This window comes from Monodon monoceros, unplaced genomic scaffold, assembly GCF_005190385.1.
Source record: "Monodon monoceros isolate NGI ecotype Baffin Bay Population unplaced genomic scaffold, NGI_Narwhal_1 Super_Scaffold_6, whole genome shotgun sequence".
NCBI lineage: Eukaryota > Metazoa > Chordata > Mammalia > Artiodactyla > Monodontidae > Monodon > Monodon monoceros.
The window spans coordinates 28,770,062-28,791,150 of record NW_021703783.1 but is presented as its reverse complement, the minus strand read 5'-3'; the positions used below and the strand labels follow the sequence as shown (position 1 = coordinate 28,791,150).

Here is a 21,089-nt window from a genome sequence, read left to right as displayed (position 1 = left end):
GGAGCCATACTTTCCTAAAATTATTCAACTACAGATACGTTAGAGTTTAAATGCTATGTTGCAGTTCAACTTATGCTTGACATAAGTTTATTTCATGTTAGTTTATAATACAGGAATTATACTAGTGAACAGAAATTACACTGTCTGAGTAGTAATGATTCAGGTTTGTAAGAGTAACTTTTTCTGGTTGCTTTGCTGATTTGAAATTTCTCATGGCTAGGGTTATTTATAAATTTATATCATCCTAGTCCTCTGATTGATTGGTGTTGTGTTTCTTTATTTCTCCTCAGACAAAAGTGAACCTGTCCTTTACTGGGGAGATACTCTATCCTTTTTCTAGGAACCTCTCTACCACCAACATCAGACTATAAATGTGTAATCAGATCATAAGTTCCTATAGATAAAGAACTATTAAATTTAACCCTTAGCAGTATCCATTTGGTTTTGAGGTGATAGCTTAATGATCTTGTTCAAAGAAACCACAGTCCTGCCTCAGGAATTGGAGATGAAATCATGCTTCACTCACACTTCTCCGTAATGAATTGACGAGTAAAGCATTTGCAGTAAACCCAGTAGAAGAATGGTAGATGTGTCACACAAATCGTAGTAAGCTGTCCCTTCCCTTCTCCAAAACCCCAGGTCTTTTATAAACTCTTTTGGGAAGGTGGCAAAGTTCTGTAGGTTTCTCAATGATTAGGATTGGATAGATAAAATTAGAAGTTTTGTGCTATAAATACAAGTTGTATTTTCACCCATCCCCCATACATGAACCTGAAGCACTTAAATAATTTCATCATAGTAAATAAAGGAACAAAACAAAAAGCATATCATCTGTAGGAAGCAAATAATAAGTTCCTTATGGTTAATTGTGGCAAGAGCAATTGCACCACTTAGTTCCTTTGGTTATTTATTTGGTTCAAAACTCTTTAGAAATCTGATGGAGAAGTAACACCAAAAAATAGGCAGAAATAGCTCTACGTATGAACTGATTTTGGGGTGGGTGTTGAGTAGGCAAGGGAGGATTGTTCTACCTTCAAAGAAAGCTGTTAATTTCTAGATGCATTATTAAGGGAAGCACTGTGGGCTCCATGGCTGGAACAGGGAACTAATCATTTTTTTGGTCTACATATCAGGTGTTAGTCTAGTCTGCTAGTAAAAAGTAGTTCTCTCACTCTGCCAAAATGAGACCTATTTTGCCTGCTTGCATATGATTCTTCTGCTTTGTCCACTGCAGCACTATCTGCACCGCTGCCATTATTGTAATTATTTTCTGGTTTTGCTCTAGGATGTGAGAGCATGACTTTTTCTTATCCCAACCCACACACTGATTTCAGAGTATTTTTGTTCTTTCCCCAGAGCATTGTGTTCTTCCACCAGCAGTCACTGAGCCAGGAAGACATGAGGGTATTTTGTAATAGCACTTGGAATATACATTTTTTATTTTTTAGTTGGAATTTCTAGCGTTTATATTTTGAAGGTCATGTATGATGTCACATTCTTAGTCAATAGCTATCTACGTATTGCTGGGTATGTAACTCTGCCAGGTCCATGCCTGCAGTGCTTTCCTAAAATCAGCATGAGGATGAAGAGGAGTTAGCCTTTTATGCATATAAATATGTGTGTCCAGATGGTTAAAAGCTACATCACAGCAAGCACAGAGTCTACCAGAAAATATCCTGCTTTCCATTGTTCCAGCAAGCGATCATGCAAGGAACTTTGATAATAATCAGTGTGAATAGTAAATAGAATTTTTCAGTGAATTTTAGTGATTTGATTATTTGCAAGCATTTCCCTCCACAGCAGCCTGTCTTTTCCCTTTCTTCCCCCTCCATCCCTTTCTCCCATCATTCCCCTCCCCTCTCCCACTTTCTATCCTATTTTCTCATTTTAAGATGTCCACAACCCAAAAGACTATTTGACTAGTGGGAAGTGAAGGTGGAGGATTATTGATCAGGGGATTTCTAATGCTGTTTAATGCAGCATTAAACAAATGTATGCTTAATTCATCATTCAATGAGCATTTTTCTCTATACAGAGTACTATTATGGACTAGAGGTTGAGATTTTTAGAAGGGAGACACAAAAATGATTATTCTTTGGCAAACACTTAGATAACTTGCTTTCTTTGTGCTGAGCAATTAATCTTTGTAACAAGTCTATTATTAGGGACTCTCATTTTATGGATTAGAAAACCAAGGTACAAAGAGGTTAAGTACCTTGCCCAAAGTTAAACAGTGGGTAAGTGGCAGAACTGAGATTCAAAACCATGCAGCCTGACTCTAGACCCTGTGTCCTTAACCTTTGTGCTATGATGCCTGGGATGAGAGCTCAGGACAGTAGAAGAGGGAGTATATTCAGACAGCATAATACAGAGCACTATGTGATAACAATACAGATGAGGAAAATGAAAAGGCTTGAGAGGAGGGAGAGAATATTTCAGACAAGTGAATGGGTGGCATCTGTACTAGCCTTGAGGGCTGAGGTAGATTTTGATAGTGGAGATCAGGAGTGAGAATTTGCTTTCAGTTAGAGGAAATGGCATGAGTAGAAGATGCTGGGTCTGGAAGGTAGGTTCAGAAAATAAGTAGTCTAGTTTAGTTGGAGAAAGAGATTGTATACAACAGTACCAGATAAGGTAGGCTACAGCCAAATTTTGCAGGCCCCGTTTCATAGGCATTTGGAATAAGGAGGATGAGGGCTTTTGAGCAATGAGGTGGCAAGAACAATGCTCTAAAGAGCTCAACTTGATGGGGTAGTAGTTTGAAGAAAGCAATGCTAGAAGCAGGAAAAATAATTCAGAAACTGTATTTGTTTTCTATTGCTGCATAACAATGTTACCACAAACTTAGCAGCTTAAAACAACCAACATTTATGATATCAGTTTCTGTGGGTCAGGAGTCTAGGCACAGCTTAGGTATGTCCTCTGGTTAGGGTCTCACAAGGCTACAATCAAAGTGTTGACTGGGGCTGTGATTTCATCTGAGGCTCAACTAGGAAAGGATTAGCTTTTGTTAGCAGAATTCAGTAACTTTTGTATCAAGGACTCAGTTTCTTGCTAGCTGTCACAAAGGCTACCCTCAGCTCCTAAAGACTTCTCTCAGTTCTTGCCATGAGCATTCCAACACTGGCATTCCATAACGTGGCAGCTTGCTTTTTGAAAGCTAGCAAGGGAGTGAGAGACTTCAGCTAAATAGCACTGTAATTTTAATCACATGTGTCCTGTCACTTTTGCCACATTCTGTTGGTTTCTAACCAACAAGTCAAAGGTCACTCCCACACTTAAGGGGAGGGGATAATCCAAGAGTGTGAACATCAGGAAACATGGGTCATAGAGTGTCTACTCTAGAGTCTGCCACAGACAGATACAGTTGGTGAAACAAACCCTCAAGAGTCTGAATTAGGGTGGTATGAATGCACATAGAGAGGAAGAGTTAGATTCAAGAAATTACGTCTAGGAAATATAACTATGATTTCTTTTGAAATTATTTGCATACATTAACTCATATATGCCTCAAAATATCTCTTTGACGTAGGTGCCAGGAAAATCCTTATTTCACAGGTGAGGATACAGGCTTTTAAAAGTTAAGTGCCTAGATCACATACATATGAGCTTCAAATCTGGGTGTCCTAACCTAGATTTGAAAGTAGGATGGCAGTCCCAGAGCTCATAGTCGTGGCCACCCTTCTTTACTTGGACCTAAAAGTATAGAGAATTTAAAGAGAGATGGATAAAATATTGAAGATAACTCCAAGATTTCAACTCCATTTCAACTAAGAGAAACGTCGTGAGAAGCACTATTAAAGTAATATTTATTGTGCGTACACTACATGCCAGGCAGTGTGCTAAGCACTCAGTACGCATAATCACATTTAATGTTGCCAACAGCCTATGAAAATAGTCCTTTCCCCTATTTTACAGATCAGAAAACAGAACTGTGCCTGTGCCCACTAAACCATCATTTCCATAAGTGCAAAGGGTTATTTGGTTCATAGCTCTGTCTCTAATGTCTGACCATAAAAAAGTGTTCATTATATAAATTTTTGAATGAATGAGCTTATAAGTGGTAGAGTCATGAGTTGAACTCAGAACAGCCTCACTCTGCCTCCTGGAGTAGACAATGCATTCCATTGTAGCCATAGCAGGAAATCTAGATATGGATATTCAGCAGATATATAAATTCTATTAAATGGAGCTTGAGGAAAAGGTCAAGGCTAGGCTCCCTGTCAGGGAGCATCCATGTGGAGATCAAAAGTCCCTAAAATTAGATGAGATGATTAAGGGAGAGGGCATAAGCTCCAAACCAGAACCTTAGAGAACACCTATGTTTAGAGGCTGAGGGGAGGAAGAGGCATTTTAAAAAGCAATGAAGACATATGTATCAGAGAGTTGAGATGGATATATAGATATGAAAGCAAAGGGGAAAGAGAAGGAAGGATTTCAGCAATATCAACCACCACAGGGTAATCAAAGAGCCTCAGAATTAAGGCAAGATAAGTGCATTTGGGGATTAGGAGGTCATCGATTCTGGGGTGAGCAGATTCGGAAAAAAAACAGGGACTGAATAAGAATCAAGAAAGTGTCTGGGGGCTTCCCTGGTGGCGCGGTGGCTGAGAGTTCACCTGCCGATGCAGGGGGCGCGGGTTCGTGCCCCGGTCCGGGAGGATCCCACGTGCCGCGGAGCGGCTGGGCCCGTGAGCCATGGCCGCTGAGCCTGCGCGTCCAGAGCCTGTGCTCTGCAACGGGAGAGGCCACAACAGTGAGAGGCCCGCGTACTGCAAAAACAGAAAAAAAAAAAAAAAAAAAAAAGAAAGTGAGTAGGTGGGGAAATGGGCTTGTGTAGGAAAGAGTGCATAGTAAGGATATAGAGCTCACTAGTATAAACTCTTTGTAATTTCAGATGAGCTAGTAGTAGTAATATGAGAGGGATGAAAGATTTTAATAGGAGTAATTTTTTGTGTTGTAAACAGAAGGGTAGGCTCAAGTAGGAACAAACTAAAGATAGCATAAAGAGAATTGACTACTGATAGAACATGACCCCAGAGGAGACAGAAGGAGAATGAGATGTAGGACCACTAATAGAAAGGGCAGACCTTAGAAAGGGACATGTTACCATTCTAGGTAGGAGAATAATCTGAAATAAAATATAGAAAAGTAGAGGTCCAGTAGAGAAAAATTGAGCGTATTCAAATTGAAAGTCCTCAGTTGTCTTAAAGATGGAGGCAAGTTCTTCATACCCAGAAAGAGAGGGAAAGATTTCATAACTAGAGGATAGTAAGAAATATTTTAATTAATTGAGGCAACAGTTGACAAAAAGTTTATTCAATGTCTACTCTGAAATAAGCAGAAAATTCAGTAGAGAAGACAATAAAGGATAAAATAAGCATAATTAGGAACCCAACTGAGAAGAAATAGCATGAACTTTTAATAGAATTCAGCAGCATGGTTTCATAATTTTGCCCAGCTTCTGAAAAGCTATTATTAAAGGAAGTTAATGGTCCCGCACAGGGTTGGGAACTGAAACTGTGAGAATGACAGGCAAGCATGGAGGAATGAAAGATGGATTCTAGAGGTCAGCGAAGACAGTATTGGCATCATGGTCTAAGCAGTGATGTGAATGAATACTGAGAGAAGTGTAGAATCTAAAGATTGTAATTTGGGTGTGGAACAAGCTACCAGAAATGAAGAAATAAAGTGCTGGTAATCAGAAACGGAATGCTCTAAGTTTGAGAAGTAAAACAGTAAAATTTTGAAGTAAAATAGTCCCAAATCAAGCTAATTATAATGCCCTTTCCTCAGTTTCAGAGGTTAAATAAGGAACTATGAAGCCAAGGTATCAAACAGGCCAGAAGTAGACATTAAATGAATGTGGCAGAGGATGAGAGGGATGGAGAAAATGACTGACCAGGCATCAAGTCAGATGGGGTGTTATGATGGAGGTCATAAACACAAAAATAAGGACAGGGCTTAGATGTCAAGGTTCAAAAATAGATGTTGGTAAAGAGAAAACAATAGCGTCAAAAATGACAGTAAAGGATAAGAAACTTTTTCAGGCTGATCGTGTCTTCAGGTGCAATTCAGATTTCAATTAAGGTAAAGAATTGGAAGTTCAACTTGAGAATCAGTCTAGAACAATAGACTTTGCTCCCTAGTAGAACTAGGAAGCAAAGTCAGCAGGGAGTGACTGATAGAGAAGCAAGTACACACAGCAGGAAAGTAAAGGGTTAGTTTGAATAAGAAATAAGCATTGCTCCCTGCCCAGATTCCCCTATCACCCCTTTCCAGGTGACCCTTCTAATCCCTAAAATTACCTGTTAGGCATTATACCCCATTTAACAAATGAAAAAAGTCTGGTTCTAGAATTTGAATCTTGTCCTAATGGCAAAATCTAAAGCTTTCTACCACAACCTACTTACTCTCAGTGGTTTTAAACTGTTGCTGCAGCCTTCAAGGACTAACTGGAAATCATGTCTGACATATGAAATGGGTATGAAACGCATTTTTTAATTTAGGTATATTTTACATATACAACATTATATGAGTTTCAGGTGTACAACACAATGATTCAATATTTGAATATATTGGGAAATCAACACAATAAGTCTAGTTAACATCCGTCACCATACATATTTACGTTTTTTTCTTATAACTTTTAAGATCTACTCTCTTATGCAATACAGTATTATTAACTATAGCTACCATGCCATATATTACATCCTCATGACTCATTTATTATATAACTGGAAATTTGTACCTTTTGACCCATTTTCACCTCACATTACCCCTCACCCCTGGCAACCACCAATCTGTTCTCTGTATCTATGAGCTCTTTTTTATTTTTGTTTTTTTTAAGATTACACATATAAGTGAGATCATATGGTATTTGTCTTTCTCTGATTTATTTCACTAAGCATAATGCCCTCAAGGTCCATCCATGTGGTCTCAAATGGCAAGATTTCCATCTTTTAAGGGCTGAATACTATATATATGTATATACTATATATATACACCACATTTTGCTTTATCCATTCATTCATTGATGGATACTTAGGTTGTTTCCATGTCTCAGCTATTGAAAATAATGCTGCAGTGAACATGGGAGTGCAGATATTTTTTCAAGTTAGTGTTTTTGTTTACGTCTGATAAATACCCAGAAGTAGAATTGCTGGATCGTATGGTAGTTCTATTTTTAAGTTTTTGAAGAATCTCCACACTGTTTTCCATAGTGGCTGCACCAATTTACATTCACACCAACAATGCACAAGGGTTCCCTTCTCTCCTCATCCTCACCAACACTTTTTATTTATTGGTTTTTTTTTTTTGCGGTACGCGGGCCTCTCACTGTTGTGGCCTCTCCCGTTGCGGAGCACAGGCTCCGGCCGCGCAGGCTCAGCGGCCATGGTTCACGGGCCTAGCCGCTCCACGGCATGTGGGATCTTCCCAGACCGGTGCACGAACCCGTGTCCCCTGCAATGGCAGGCGGACTCTCAACCACTGCGCCACCAGGGAAGCCCTATTTCTTGTCTTTTTGATGATAGTCATTCTAACAGATGTTAGACGATATCTCATTGTGGTTTTGATTTGCATTTACCTGATGAATAGTGATGTTGTGCACCTTTTCATGTACTTGTTGGCCATCTGTACGTCTTATTTCAAAAAATGTCTGTTCAGATCCTCTGCCCATTTTTCATTCAGATTGTTTTTTTGCTGTTGAGTTGAATGCACAATGTGTTGTTCTTGAATTATATTCAGCTCTAAAAAGTTTTATGTCAGCTTACATATCTAATCCTCCTATTTAAATCTTAAATTTTTTTTCAAGAGAAACATGTTGGATTCTTTTCCTTAATGAGATTAAGGAACTTCCAAATACCTTCTAGATGATCACACTGAATTTCTGCAACTATACCCTAAAACCCTAAGTTTATACTTATATTGCATTATTTTTCAGGTGTGAAAATGAAACCAAATTCAAAACAGAAGAAGTATTTTGGGCTTACAATTTCTGCCCTACTCCATACTCCTGGACTGCACTTCTGGGCCTTATTTTATATCTTGTTTTCTTCGCACCTGGTAAACAAAGGCTTTGTTGTTATTATTGTTATGTTAATTAAATTGTCTCTATTTAGAGGAGAAAAACTCTTTTAAATTACTTACTACACTTACCGAAATTCATTTTGTATTTCTCAGGAATGGGACCAATGCCTTGGACTGTGAATTCTGAAATATATCCCCTTTGGGCAAGAAGTACAGGAAATGCATGTTCATCTGGAATAAATTGGATTTTCAATGTTCTGGTTTCATTGACATTTTTACACACAGCAGAGTATCTTACATACTACGGTAAGAGAATATTTTTTCCAGCTATAGTTTCATTTTTATTTTCCTACTCTATTTTTAGATACACTATCATTTGTGATTGAAAGATTAGATGGTTATATTTTTGCTATTATAAATTCTCTATATGGCTTTCTTATTCCCCACAGAAGAGGAACTCTCCTTTCCTAAGCAGTATTGCTTATAGCCTTCACCCACCCACCTACACTTCAGACCCAGACATCTCCCAGCTATCTCCCCAGTTGGAAATCTTCACAGCAAGGCCTTTAGTTTAATGAAAAAACATAAACAGAGAATGGTAGAAATCTGCAGGAGTCTAGGGCTAATGCTTGAAGATGTCTCATAACAGGGATGGAGTGGTATCCAAGAGTGGAAGTAGGGTTAAAGTAGCTCCCCCAAATGCTGTGCTATGAGTTATGCCTTCCGCTCTGTCATCTGTGCTATTCGGGCCAAAGCATTTCAGGATCCACTGAGGCCAGCGCTTACCACTGCCAAAACTATAAATGTGGCAGAAGTGTTCAAGTGAAAATGTGTGGAGACCGTAACTCAAAGAAAACAATCTTGAGAAGTGACTGAGTTAGGAAAAAACTTTGGGAAGCTACTTCAAGTTTATCTTTGCTAAAATGAAATGATTTTGGCTTTTTAGCAAGAGGATTTCTTCACTGTATGAGTTTATAGCTGTGATTGGATTCTAAATGATGAAATAGGAGGTTTTCATTCTAATCTTCTCATGAGCCTCTGTGATTGTATATTGAATGCCTATTGCTTAGTCCATTCTCTGATCCCCTCCCCTATCACCTCATCTCACCACATCCCATGTTCTGGCTACTTATAATTCCTTTTTGTAAGAACAGGTTTATTTGTCAGCTCCCCTACCCCACCCCTCACTACTGGACCATAAATCCCTTGAGTTTAGGCCAGGATTATGCTTTGTTCACCATTATATTCCCAGTGCCCTCCAGGGCATCCTATTCACTTAATAAGCACTCAGAAGTATTTGTCAAATGAATAGTTACACGGATGAACTTTTAGATGAATGGTGAATATGAGGAAACATTATAAAAGTCTATTCCTCCTGTCTTGTGAACATGCTGAATTGATATTTACTTTTATTTAAAACTATTTATCTAATGCTTTTTTTATCTTTATAAAACTCCTCTCTCTGCTGATCACCATTTGGGACATTTAGAAATATTTATTTTCTTGGAAAGGGAACGCGCTGGCATTTTAAACTGGATATATATTTAGTATATTCAGCCTTATCCCATTTGGCAATTAAAATGTTTTACATAAATTTGTAAGCTTATCTTCCTAACAGCATAAATATGAACACAATAAATATTTATCCATATTTTCTGATTCTTGAGAACACTTAAATATATGAAGACCTAAATATAGACTAATATCTTGAGAAAGCATTTTTTAATAGAAAGTAATAGACCAAATAATAAAAGTCTATGTGGTAAGACTTTTGATAGCAAAGCACCTCTTCCTTGAATAAATTCTGTCAGAAAAACATGAGGCAACAGAAGCAAAATTTAAATATGGCATAGCCAAGCTTCTTTCAGAAATATCTCCTTGGAAGAAGCTTTTTGCTTTGCATTAAGCCAAGCTTCTATCAGGTCAGCACACTGTCCATTAGGTCCTCACTAGTGGAACAGTATCTCAGCTCAGGTTAGATTTTCCCTGTTTATTGCTCTATATTTTAATCTATAGGTTACTGATTTATGTAAGGTATATGTTTATATTCCTGATTTAACAAATATGCACCATAATGATGTATTTCTCTGGAAATATTCATGTCTTCTTTTACTTCCTTTTTTATTGTTTCATAAGACCTCAAGTTATTTTTGTTTTCCAACATCTTTATTGGAGTATAATTGCTCTACAATGGTGTGTTAGCTTCTGCTGTATAACAAAGTGAATCAGCCATATGTATACACATATCCCCATATCCCCTCCCTCTTACGTCTCCCTCCCATTCTCCCTATCCCAACCCTGTAGGTGATCACAAAGCACCGAGCTGATCTCCCTGTGCTATGCAGCTGCTTCCCACCAGCCATCCATTCTACATTTGGTAGTGTATATATGTCCATGCCACTCTCTCACTTCGTCCCAGCTTACCCTTCCCCCTCCCCATGTCCTCAAGTCCATCCTCTATATCTGCGTCTTTATTCCTGTCCTGCCCCTAGATTCTTCAGAACCTTTTTTTTTTTTAGATTCCATACATATGTATTAGCATGCAGTATTTGTTTTTCTGTTTCTGACTTACTAAACTCTGTTTGACAGACTGTAGGACCATCCACCTCACTACAAATAACTCAATTTCATTTCTTTTTATGGCTGAGTAATATTCCATTGTATATATGTGCCACGTCTTCTTTATCCATCCATCTGTCGATGGACACTTAGGTTGCTTCCATGTCCTGGCTATTGTAAATAGTGCTGCAATGCACATTGTGGTACATGACGTTTTTTGAATTATGGTTTTCTCAGGGTATATGCCCAGTAGTGGGATTGCTGGGTCGTGTGGTTCTATTTTTAGTTTTTTAAGGAACCTCCATACTGTTCTCCATAGTGGCTGTATCAATTTACATTCCCACCAACAATGCAGGAGGGTTCCCTTTTCTCCACACCCTCTCCAGCATTTATTCTTTGTAGACTTTTTGATGACGGCCATTCTGAAGACCTCAGGTTTTGATTCCTTCCTAAACTATACTGCCTAGAAAGGTCTGCCTTGGACCCCATTCAGTAATGTTTATTACTAAAAGTTATCATTAAAATGTCACCAGTATATCACTTTATTTATAACACATGTGACTAAATAGATCCCTTGATGAGCATTATTATTAAAGTTCCTGTGTTGAAGTACTGAAATTCAATCAAACATGGTCTTTAATTCCTCATTTTATATGATTCAATTAAATATTTGTTTTAATCTGAAACTTAATATAGGATTCTAATAAGATTTATTTCCTTTAGAATAAAGCTGAGGAATATCTGTACTCTTTAACAATCCTGACAGACTTGTTACATTTTTTTCATTTTCATTCCAAGGGGGCATAATTAAGAAAGTGAGTTACATAATTGACTTGCCCATTACATGGAGCAGGTCACAGCCTCCCAGGCCTGCCTACACCTCGCCTCTGTGGCTTAACCACAGGTCTCACCAGTGAAGCCCATATACGCAATTTTGGCATTTGCCTTCTTTAGATTACTCAGATTTTTATAAAAGGAATAGAATTTCCTTAATTTGGCTTTGGGAATCTGGTTCACACACAAGAAACTTCATGGCCTTTGAGAATCTTCGTAATCCATCTAATTGTTTTTGACTGTATGAATTTAGCGCTAACAGATTTGATTTGTTACTTCTAATCATGCCACTGTACCTAAATTGTGAAAGATGATGAATATTTCTCAACATTATATTTTATAAAGCCAGACTATAGACTATATTTACTCTGTTAGATATTTTAGAGTTTAGCGTCCTGATTTGGTCTAAAATGTTTTACCCTCTGCATTTATTTTTTTCTGTATTATAAACATGATTACCATCCTTTCTTTGCCCCTCCCCACAGAAGATTCCGTTTCTCTTCTTATGTCCACAATTTTGCTTATCTGTATTCAGAACACAGGGCTTCATCTCCTATCATTTTTTTCTCAAAATTCCAAATTCTCCAAGAGCTAGCTTGTCAGTTTCACCCTTTAGATGAAAACATTACCAATTTATTAGGCATGCTGATCTTACTAGCAACTATTCTTCCCTAGTCATTTAGTAAAACTTAATAATGCTGTCTATCACTCTTTTGAGCAACTAACATCCAAAATTCTAATAGGAATGTAGCATACATTTTTTCTATTCTTTTCAGTTTAGCCAGGCAGAATTTATTTTCCCTGTCACATCAGGAAACAAGGTCAAGACAATTCAAGAAACTGCTCAAGGATTCAGCCTGCATCACTTTGTGACTTTCAGACCTACACTGTCTACAGAGACATGGTGCCTTTCTCTCACTATAACACTCAGCTATTCATTCCAGATGACCTATTATTATTGTCTGATTATCAAGTATAAGATATAAAAATATATAAACTTGTAGTAAGTGTTTAATGTAAACCAAACTGAAATGAAGTAATTTTATTTATTTATATTTGTAAATGGAATTGTATTTTTATTAAAGAAAGGATTTGATTTATGCAGGTCCCACTCCTTAAGAATTATATAGCTTCTGATGGTTTAATCTAACAAATTATGTCTTGGTTTAGTCAACCCTTTCATATTTTTCCTAATGTCTCATAGTTTACCTCTGTTTCCCTTTTATTTTCTCATGGCTCCTCATTCCAAAGAGCAGATTCTTTGGAGTGGCCAATTCAGCAGCATTTTTCCTCTCTAGTTTTCCTTGAGTCTTCCCAAGAAATGTTTCTGTGGATAGTACTGAAATGGTTACTTATAGGCCTACTAAACTACTTTATAGGCATAAAAACTACTTTAAGAAAGTAGTTTTAGTAATGTTTTTCCACATTCTGTAATGATTCAGCAGAACTGAGAAATACTATTCAGTTCTTTAATTGCTGTACTATTTAGCTTATAGCTTGACTTTCAAATATGTCTTCATGACGTCTAGTATAGCCCTTTATTTCAGATCTGCTACCCAGTGAGTTCCATCTGGCAGTCAACAAGAGAACATTCATTCTCTAAACACTCCAATGTGTCTGCACTGTACTAGGAACCCAAAGACAAGCCATAGACTCTGTCATTGAGGAGACCACTTTTGCTGGTCTCCTCCTCAAGCGTCTCATAACCATCTTTCCTATACCAGTCCTGATTTGGGTTGTAAAACTTAACAGAATTATAATTTAAACCATAAATTTAAATAGGAGCTGAGAAATGATTTTACTTAATGAGGAAACTGAGGTCCAGGGAGGAGGTTAAATGACTGTCTAGAAGCCACAGAGCAAGACTTAAGCCAGATCTTCCAACTCCCAATCTGATATCCTTTCTCCAGCCATTTGTCTTTTAAGACCAGAGATATCCAGGAATGGTGAGAGGTGGTCATCTTTGGATTGTGATTGAAGGTAGATCCAACAGGATTTTCTAACAGAGTGGGTATTGGGTGGGAGAGTAAGAGAAAACTCAAAGTTGACTTCCAGACTTTGGGCATTGACCCATGAATTCAGCAATATCGTCATTGAATGTGGTTCTGGAAATACAAGACAAATGAGAAGGAAATTTCTCCCTCAAAGTGCCTCAAGTCTAGTAGACAAGACAGACAAATATATTTACCTAATTATAATACTTCTTGGTTGTTATGTACCACTTTGCCTCAGCAGAGTTTTGTGAAAACACAATTAACTCTAACCAGGGAAGTGAGGAAAGACTTCAAAGCAGAAGTTATATCTGAGCCTGGTCTGTCATTCTTCTTGAGTGTGATTACACGACTTGAGTTTAGAAAGACAAATTGCATTATATTCACAGCATTAGAACAATTAGAATAAACGAGGCTGGAAGCAATTTTTTGGTTCCAGCTCAGACCACAGTCATGCATGATTGACCCGTTAAAATCAAGTACCCTTTCCAATGTAAACCTATACATATATATTATCTCCCATTGCAGGAGCCTTCTTCCTCTATGCTGGATTCGCTGCTGTGGGTCTCCTTTTCATCTACGGCTGTCTTCCTGAGACCAAAGGGAAAAAATTAGAGGAAATTGAATCACTCTTTGACAATAGGCTATGTACATGTGGTGCTTCAGATTCTGATGAAGGGAGATATATTGAATATATTCGGGTGAAGGGAAGTAACTATCATCTTTCTGACAATGACGCTTCTGATGTGGAATAATTGTCAGCTGCTGATATATTTAGTAATTTAAACAAACTTGGGAGAGAAGAACAGCAATTGGTGACCTCACTGCCCTGCTTTTAATCTGGTTCTTTCCACAGTCTAGTTTTGAATGACTTCATATTCTAGAATATTTGATTCCAAGGAAGATACAATCACAATGACATTTTTTTTCACAAGCAGAGATGTAAAAAAAAAATCTACAGAGATTTTAAACTAATAGTTTTTGAGCAAATGTGTATAATTCCTTCCTGAGATAGTTTAAAATGAATATTATACCCAGTGACTTCCGTGATAATCCTTTTTTCCTAAGACTATATATAATTATTAGTGGCAATTGAGTCAGTGCTAATCTAGCCAAATCATATATGTGTGATATACTTACAGCAGAGGATTCTAAAGTATGGTCCAAGGGTATTTTCTGTCAAAGCATGGCCTGTTGGCCCTAAATTCTCCTAAGGACACGGAGCTTACCTGTGATCAGCTATTAGAAAGTAAACTCCATTTAAGCTTTCATCAACAAATTCAAAAGTGCCTCCTACAGGGGCATAGCTGTCCTTATATCCTTTGGATCCCACATTTTGGTTTGTCTCTCCAATTCATATCTGGAAAGTTCTTCAGAAGCTGACTCTGTATAGGATCATTTGAACATTATGAAAAGCAGGGCTTTTAGGGTTTATTTTCCTACATATTTTTTGCATCAGTGAGAAGTATACATTTGCACAGATTAGCTAGCAAGTTTTGATAAGTATATTTTATTGCTAGAAAGTAAGAAAGAAAAGATTTTTATGGACCTTAAAGATTTTTAACCCTGAGTTAGTCACTTAAGTGTGCAACTGTAAACACAAAATAGCACTAGATCTTCAACTGTGTTTCAGGGTCAGTTTTTGTTCATGCCAAAATCACCAGATATTCACCATGCCTTCACTCATCCACTCTGGAGTCCTAGTATTTGTGCCTTCATTTGTGTGATATAAAAAACTTCTAGCAGACTTAATTTTCCCCTTCTTTTAATCAAATAATTTCTGAACCAAGAAAGGAAGGAAGAAAATCAGTGGCAGAAATAATCCTGCTGTTACTGATGTTTGTTTAATTAAGTAGTGGGACTTCTATTTTTCTTAACTTTTTATTAACTCTTCCTAAGGGAATTGTCACATTTTGTTACTTATGGTACTCGTTATTTTTTTTCCTTTTAATTCTGAGAGCATAAACTGATTTTTATTTTGCACACCCTTTCTCATTTTACCTGACATTCTATATTAAAAGATACATAGATTTGTCTGTGGGTTTTTCCTTTGTCTCATGCTTGGCTTGGATTTTTTTCCTCCTTGTCTAAAAATTGGGATTTTCTACTGGAACAGATTAATGGTTCTCATGTAATATGCCTTTAAGAGATGTTGACTTACTACATTTCTACAATATCTTTTCAAAGTGTTCATTGGTTTTTATGCTCATTCATCAGTGAACTCCAATTTTCACTCGTATGTTAAGAACTATATAGTATGTACAAACTCACTCACAAAATTACTTGCTAGTTCCAGTGGAAATACGAATGACTCTTCTGTGGTCAGTTAAGAGTGCGTACATTTGATGCATTTTAAAATAGCCCTAAATATCTAATAAGGTACTTTTTGGAGTGAAAAAGTGGCTCTCTCTAAATTCAGTATGTTTCTGCCAGTCTCCAAGATGGTTTGGTCTCTCTTGCTTGTTCTTATCACAATGATCACAGCTGAGAATGTAGCCAAGGAGGTTCATTCTCTAAACCTAAAAATCCTTCAGCCAAAAAAGAGTTTTCTCCCTTTGATAATTTCATGTAACTAAAAAAAATTAGAGAGCTTCTTTCCTTGAATTAGGCACTTTGGCAATTGATTTCTAAGGGGATATTGATTTTGATTTTCCCCAGAAAAGCAGATGTGCTTTGATAGAGAAAGTTATTATTCTATCAATATTTCTTATCCCATAAGAAATTTATTATCTGTATATTTCACACAGGTAGAGTGAAGCAGAAAATGAACTATTGTGTGGTAAAATATATCAGAATATAATGTGGAGAAAAAGTATTTAGACCCATAAAATGATCTCTTTAGCAGTTTGTTTTCCTGATTTATCCAAATAATTGCCTCAATTCTTCTCTTTATTGTATACATAGCCTTAACTATATGCTTATACTCAGCTGAGCTGAATGCACAGTAACTTTATTAAAGGAGCACCTGGGCTCATTATTTCCTAAAGCAGAACATAGCCTGTTCTCCTTGACATAAGCAAATGGTGTTTTCAACTTTATATCCATAAATGCACATAATAACAGGGAAAAATAGCCACAGTTCTTTTCCTCTATTCTCCTCAATTCCTTCTATAAGGGACTACTTGTTATTTATATAGTGATAAAGATAATATTCCATATCTTTGAAGTATAAGAGAGGCACAGTATAAGAATTATTTATAATTTTTTAATAACTACTTGAAAAGGAACCTTATACAATTAGGGTATTATTTTTAGATTCAGTGAACATTTATAGTATATTAAAAATTAAATGTTTGAATTTTGCAGGTTTTTTAGTATTATGCACCTTTTAAGTTATCAAGCATCTTTGGCTACCACTATCAACTTGAAAACATTCCATTTGAAATATCATCAAATATATATTTTGTAGGACAGTTTATATATGGTATGATTTGACCTACCATATTAAAACACATTAAGCATCATGCTTTTAGCTGAAATTATATGTTTCCTTCTAAACATGCTGCAAATTTAATAGAGTTATATTGTGATTTAGGAAAATATAGGGAAGACAGTCATAACCTCTACTGAGGCTTAGCTGGATGGCTGGTGAGATCTGCACTAGACTTAAGAGAATGTAACGTTTCATCTGCATCTGAACACATAGGGCTAAATGTGATGTCAGATTTTAAAGATTTGGTATTAATATTTTTCTTAAATATAAAATTTCTTATAATTTTGATTGTTTCACCTTAGTCAATAATTGCCCAAAACATGATTTTTAATGTATATGTAAAAGATCTAAATTAAAACTAGATTTAAAGGGTAATATTTCCATTTGAAATTTTGTTCCCAGTCATATGCAGTAGTTAGTTCCCAGATGGAAAATGCTATGAGAGTAATGCTATCAAGTGCTTTTCATATTTTTATTTTACCACTGAACCATTTTAATATAAAAGAGTCTAAATATTATTTCTTAAGTTATTCACTCTAAAATAGGAAATCTGTTAAAGCAGAGAATTTAGAAATTGTTTACTATAATTTCAAAATCAGTTATATAGAGGAAGAATTAATAGGAAAAATATAAGTTGACAACTTATCCTTTTCCTTTTATATCAGAAAGTAAAACTGAAATGTACTATAATAATCCATAGATCTTGGGGGGAGAATATTCTAGAAAATACTCTTCACATGTTATCTAAGAAAGTCTCACTAGTCTCATTAGTTTAATGACACTAATATATTTTATAAATACTGTAATACAGTAAGGGGGGTGGGAAAATTGTTTTGACTTTATTTCATCAGCACAGTAATTAAGAACAATAAAATAAGATGTTTTGTTAAACAGATTTTTTTACTATTCTCTTAGTTATAATATCTCAAATTATACTAAGTACCTAACAACTGACATTTATACAGTTGTTGTATCATGTTTTAAGTTGCCAAATTCCGACATTTTCAGTAACTACGAATAAAAGAATGACATACCATGCTGGAAGCAGAGAATTCGTAATATGTGCTTTATACCAAAATGTATTGAATTGTGGGTAAAATTTACAGCTCATGTGTAGCTTCTGCCTGTTAAGAGACTCAGAACTGTTCTCTGCATTAGTTTTAACATCCTGTTTTCTGTCACTTTCTATCTATTTTCTTAGCCTCATGTACAGTAATGTTAAGCTAATTTGATGAAGTGATTCAGGTTGTAGCAATGTATCAGTTTTCAGTTCTTCTGGGTGAGCAATATTGCTGCTATTTTCTAGAAATAGCAATCATTTTAAAATGCCAAACAGCTCACTGCTACCAACTTTCTTAAACATCATCTCTTAGAGAAGGAGATTTTCATGTGCCAATAATCATCAGAGAGGTATTTTGTACGTGTTAATGATGTTCAGAAGTACATGAAAGAATTTTATCTCATAATTTGCTTGTGAGTGTAAAACAATGTAATTCTTATAAATTTTTACTTTGTATGTATAAAACACAGTCTGTTGCACTTGAGTGATTTGGTCTATGGAATGTTAAATATCTACCTTCATTTAGCAGTAATATTCATGTTTTGATTTTAGACAGTTAAGTCCATGCATTTGATTTTATCATATCTATATAAATGGGAAAAAGAAATATAGCTTACAAGTACTAAAAATTAAAAACCACCAATATTTTGTCAAGTTTTAAAATTTTAGCAAATTTAACATTATTCCGTCTCATTTGAAGGTTAAAAAAATGATACTTATCTCTAGCCAAAGTTGAAATTTACATTCTACATGTCCAAACTGGTTCCTAGCAGCTTTTGGACTATATCTCACTTGATGTTATAGTATCTTTTATTTGTAATAAATGTTCAAATTTCTATTTAAAAGCTCTAATGTACATCTAGATTAAATGAAAACACAGGTTTATGCTTTTAAAATATGTTTTCAAAAGTATGTTTTAATTTCTGAGAATGCATGTTATATAGTGTTTAATACTCCACATGTCTTAGCAAATCCAATATATTTATTCCTACATATGACACATGGGATATCTCTTAAAAATTATGAATACGTATCATTTCCTTCAAAGTCATTGTAGCCTATAGTTGTATCAAAAGTATTGTATATTTTATGGAGATTTAGTGATGTATATGTAAATGTTTTTTAAGTTATTTTATTGAAGTTCAATCTTTACATAAAATTTAAATCTTTTTTTAAAAAAGTGTCAGTGCCAGAACTGTAAATGAAAATAGTCAAATAAAAGTTAAGACTATTCACTACTCATTTGTCTCCCTTGTAGTTTTGTATTTTATCCAATTCTTTTCCTTGGATTTTAGGATCTAGGTTACAAAGTAAAAGCATCTACAAAGATTACCTACCTCTATATATTTATGCAATGCTACTCATTTTAATGATATTTTACCTCTTTTTGACCATGGTTAAACTTAACTACCTTTAAAACTATTTTATAATACCTAAAAATTATTGCAAGGAGTTATTCTAAATAGTAAATATAAAACTTTGAAATGAAGTACTCAGAAATCCTTGAAATATTGTTTCTTATTGTTGTCAGAACTTGATATTGACATGAACCATTGTGTCAGGTTGACAAAAATTGTTTATGGTTGTTGCTTTGTAAATGAAAACAAAATACCTGCTGGATGACCAGTTGACAGTTCTTTTGGAATTCTGCTGCTCTTCATTGCCATTCTGCCCTAACTGTAGCTTTTATTAGTAAGCATTATATTATTGTTTGATCTGGGCAGCCATCAGACTTATCTCCATAGTTAGGGTGTGCCATCCTGAGCCCAACTATAGAGCTAGTCTGAGGAGATCCTCTGAAGACCCTAGGTCCACTTTCACTCAAAGGCTTACAATGGAGTTGCATCTTAAGCAAGGATTCTGATGTCAGCAGGTAAGGCAAAAATCCTACAGTCAAAATGACCCTTGAAAATCCCATGTTATGTATAAAGTGTCCACTCATCTGAATACCTGAATAGTGCAGTTCATATCTGTATCAGTGGTCAGAAAAGTCTTCATTTAATTGTCTAATCTTGTGGGGTAAATGTTGTCATCCTTTTGTGGATACTAAAACTTAAATTCAGAACATTTTGGTGATTTGCCCAAGATCACACACTAGGAAGTGTTTACAAAATTTTTCTCTGCAGTGACTACACCACACTCTTTCTCTCTTGGTCCTCATTTGGAATGTCTTCTTGTCAGATCCAGGCAGAAAGATTAAAAAATAGACATCATGTTATTGCTGTATTATAACTTAAAGGGTGTGAAGAAAAAGAATCAGATACCTCATTTTAACCTGGACTATAGACACAAATCTTGAAAACCTTTAATTTGGGGATTTTTTTCCAAATATGAAGCAGTATACAAATGGTTTCCAACTTAAAGTGGTACAACTTAATTTTTCAACTATAAGATAATGTGAAAGTGATTCATATTTAGTAGAAGCTGTACTTCGAATTTTTAATTTTTATCTTTTCCTAGGCTAGCCACATGTGGTATGATAGTCTCTCTTGTGATGCTGGGCAGGGCAGCAGCCACAGCTCCCAGTCAGGCACGCTGTCACCAGGGTAAACAACTGATACGCTTATAACAATCCCATACCCACACAACCATTCTGTTTTCACTTTCAAAACAGTATTCAATAAATTACATGAGATACTCAACATTTTATTGTAATACAGGCTTTGCGTTAAATGATTTTGCCCAACTGCAGGTTAATGTAAGTATTCTGAGCACATTTGAGGTAGGCTGGGCTAAGCTATGATTTCAGTAGGTTAGTATTAAGTGTATTTTCAATTTAGGATTGGTTTGTCAGGATGTAACCCCATCAGAATGAGGAAGATCTGTATAGTACATTATTTAAGAGGTCAGACTGATACAAATTATCTAGGTTTGGATCCCAGCGTTTCCACTTACTGCTTGGTAACCTAAATCACTGAGTTACTCTTTGCCTCACCTTCTTATATATAGAATGGAGATGTTACTATCTACCTCATGTAAGTGTTGCGGCAGGGAGGGGTAACATTGGTTAGTCGTGTAAAGCACTTAGAGGAATGGCAAATAGTAAGTGCTGGATAACTGTTGGCTGTTCTTAGTATCATCGTCCATATGCTATCCCTGATGCTAAGGTCATGATGTGCATAGGGACAGGAGCACATGGGTTTCTTTGACACGTCAGGCGGGCTGTGTGAGTGCGACAGCC

The 21,089-nt window shown here is 36.0% G+C and overlaps 1 protein-coding gene across 1 annotated transcript in view; it reads left to right on the top strand.

The window, feature by feature from the left end:
- The window catches only part of SLC2A13 (solute carrier family 2 member 13), a 432,223-nt gene extending 413,071 nt beyond the window's left edge, over positions 1–19,152 (top strand). Inside the window, exons 8-10 of the mRNA XM_029204950.1 lie at positions 7,946–8,067; positions 8,185–8,337; positions 13,944–19,152. Of these exons, the coding sequence (XP_029060783.1) occupies positions 7,946–8,067; positions 8,185–8,337; positions 13,944–14,170 (502 nt within the window). The 3' untranslated portion in view covers positions 14,171–19,152. The remainder of the gene's footprint in view (positions 1–7,945; positions 8,068–8,184; positions 8,338–13,943) is intronic.
- The last annotated feature ends 1,937 nt before the right edge of the window (positions 19,153–21,089 follow it).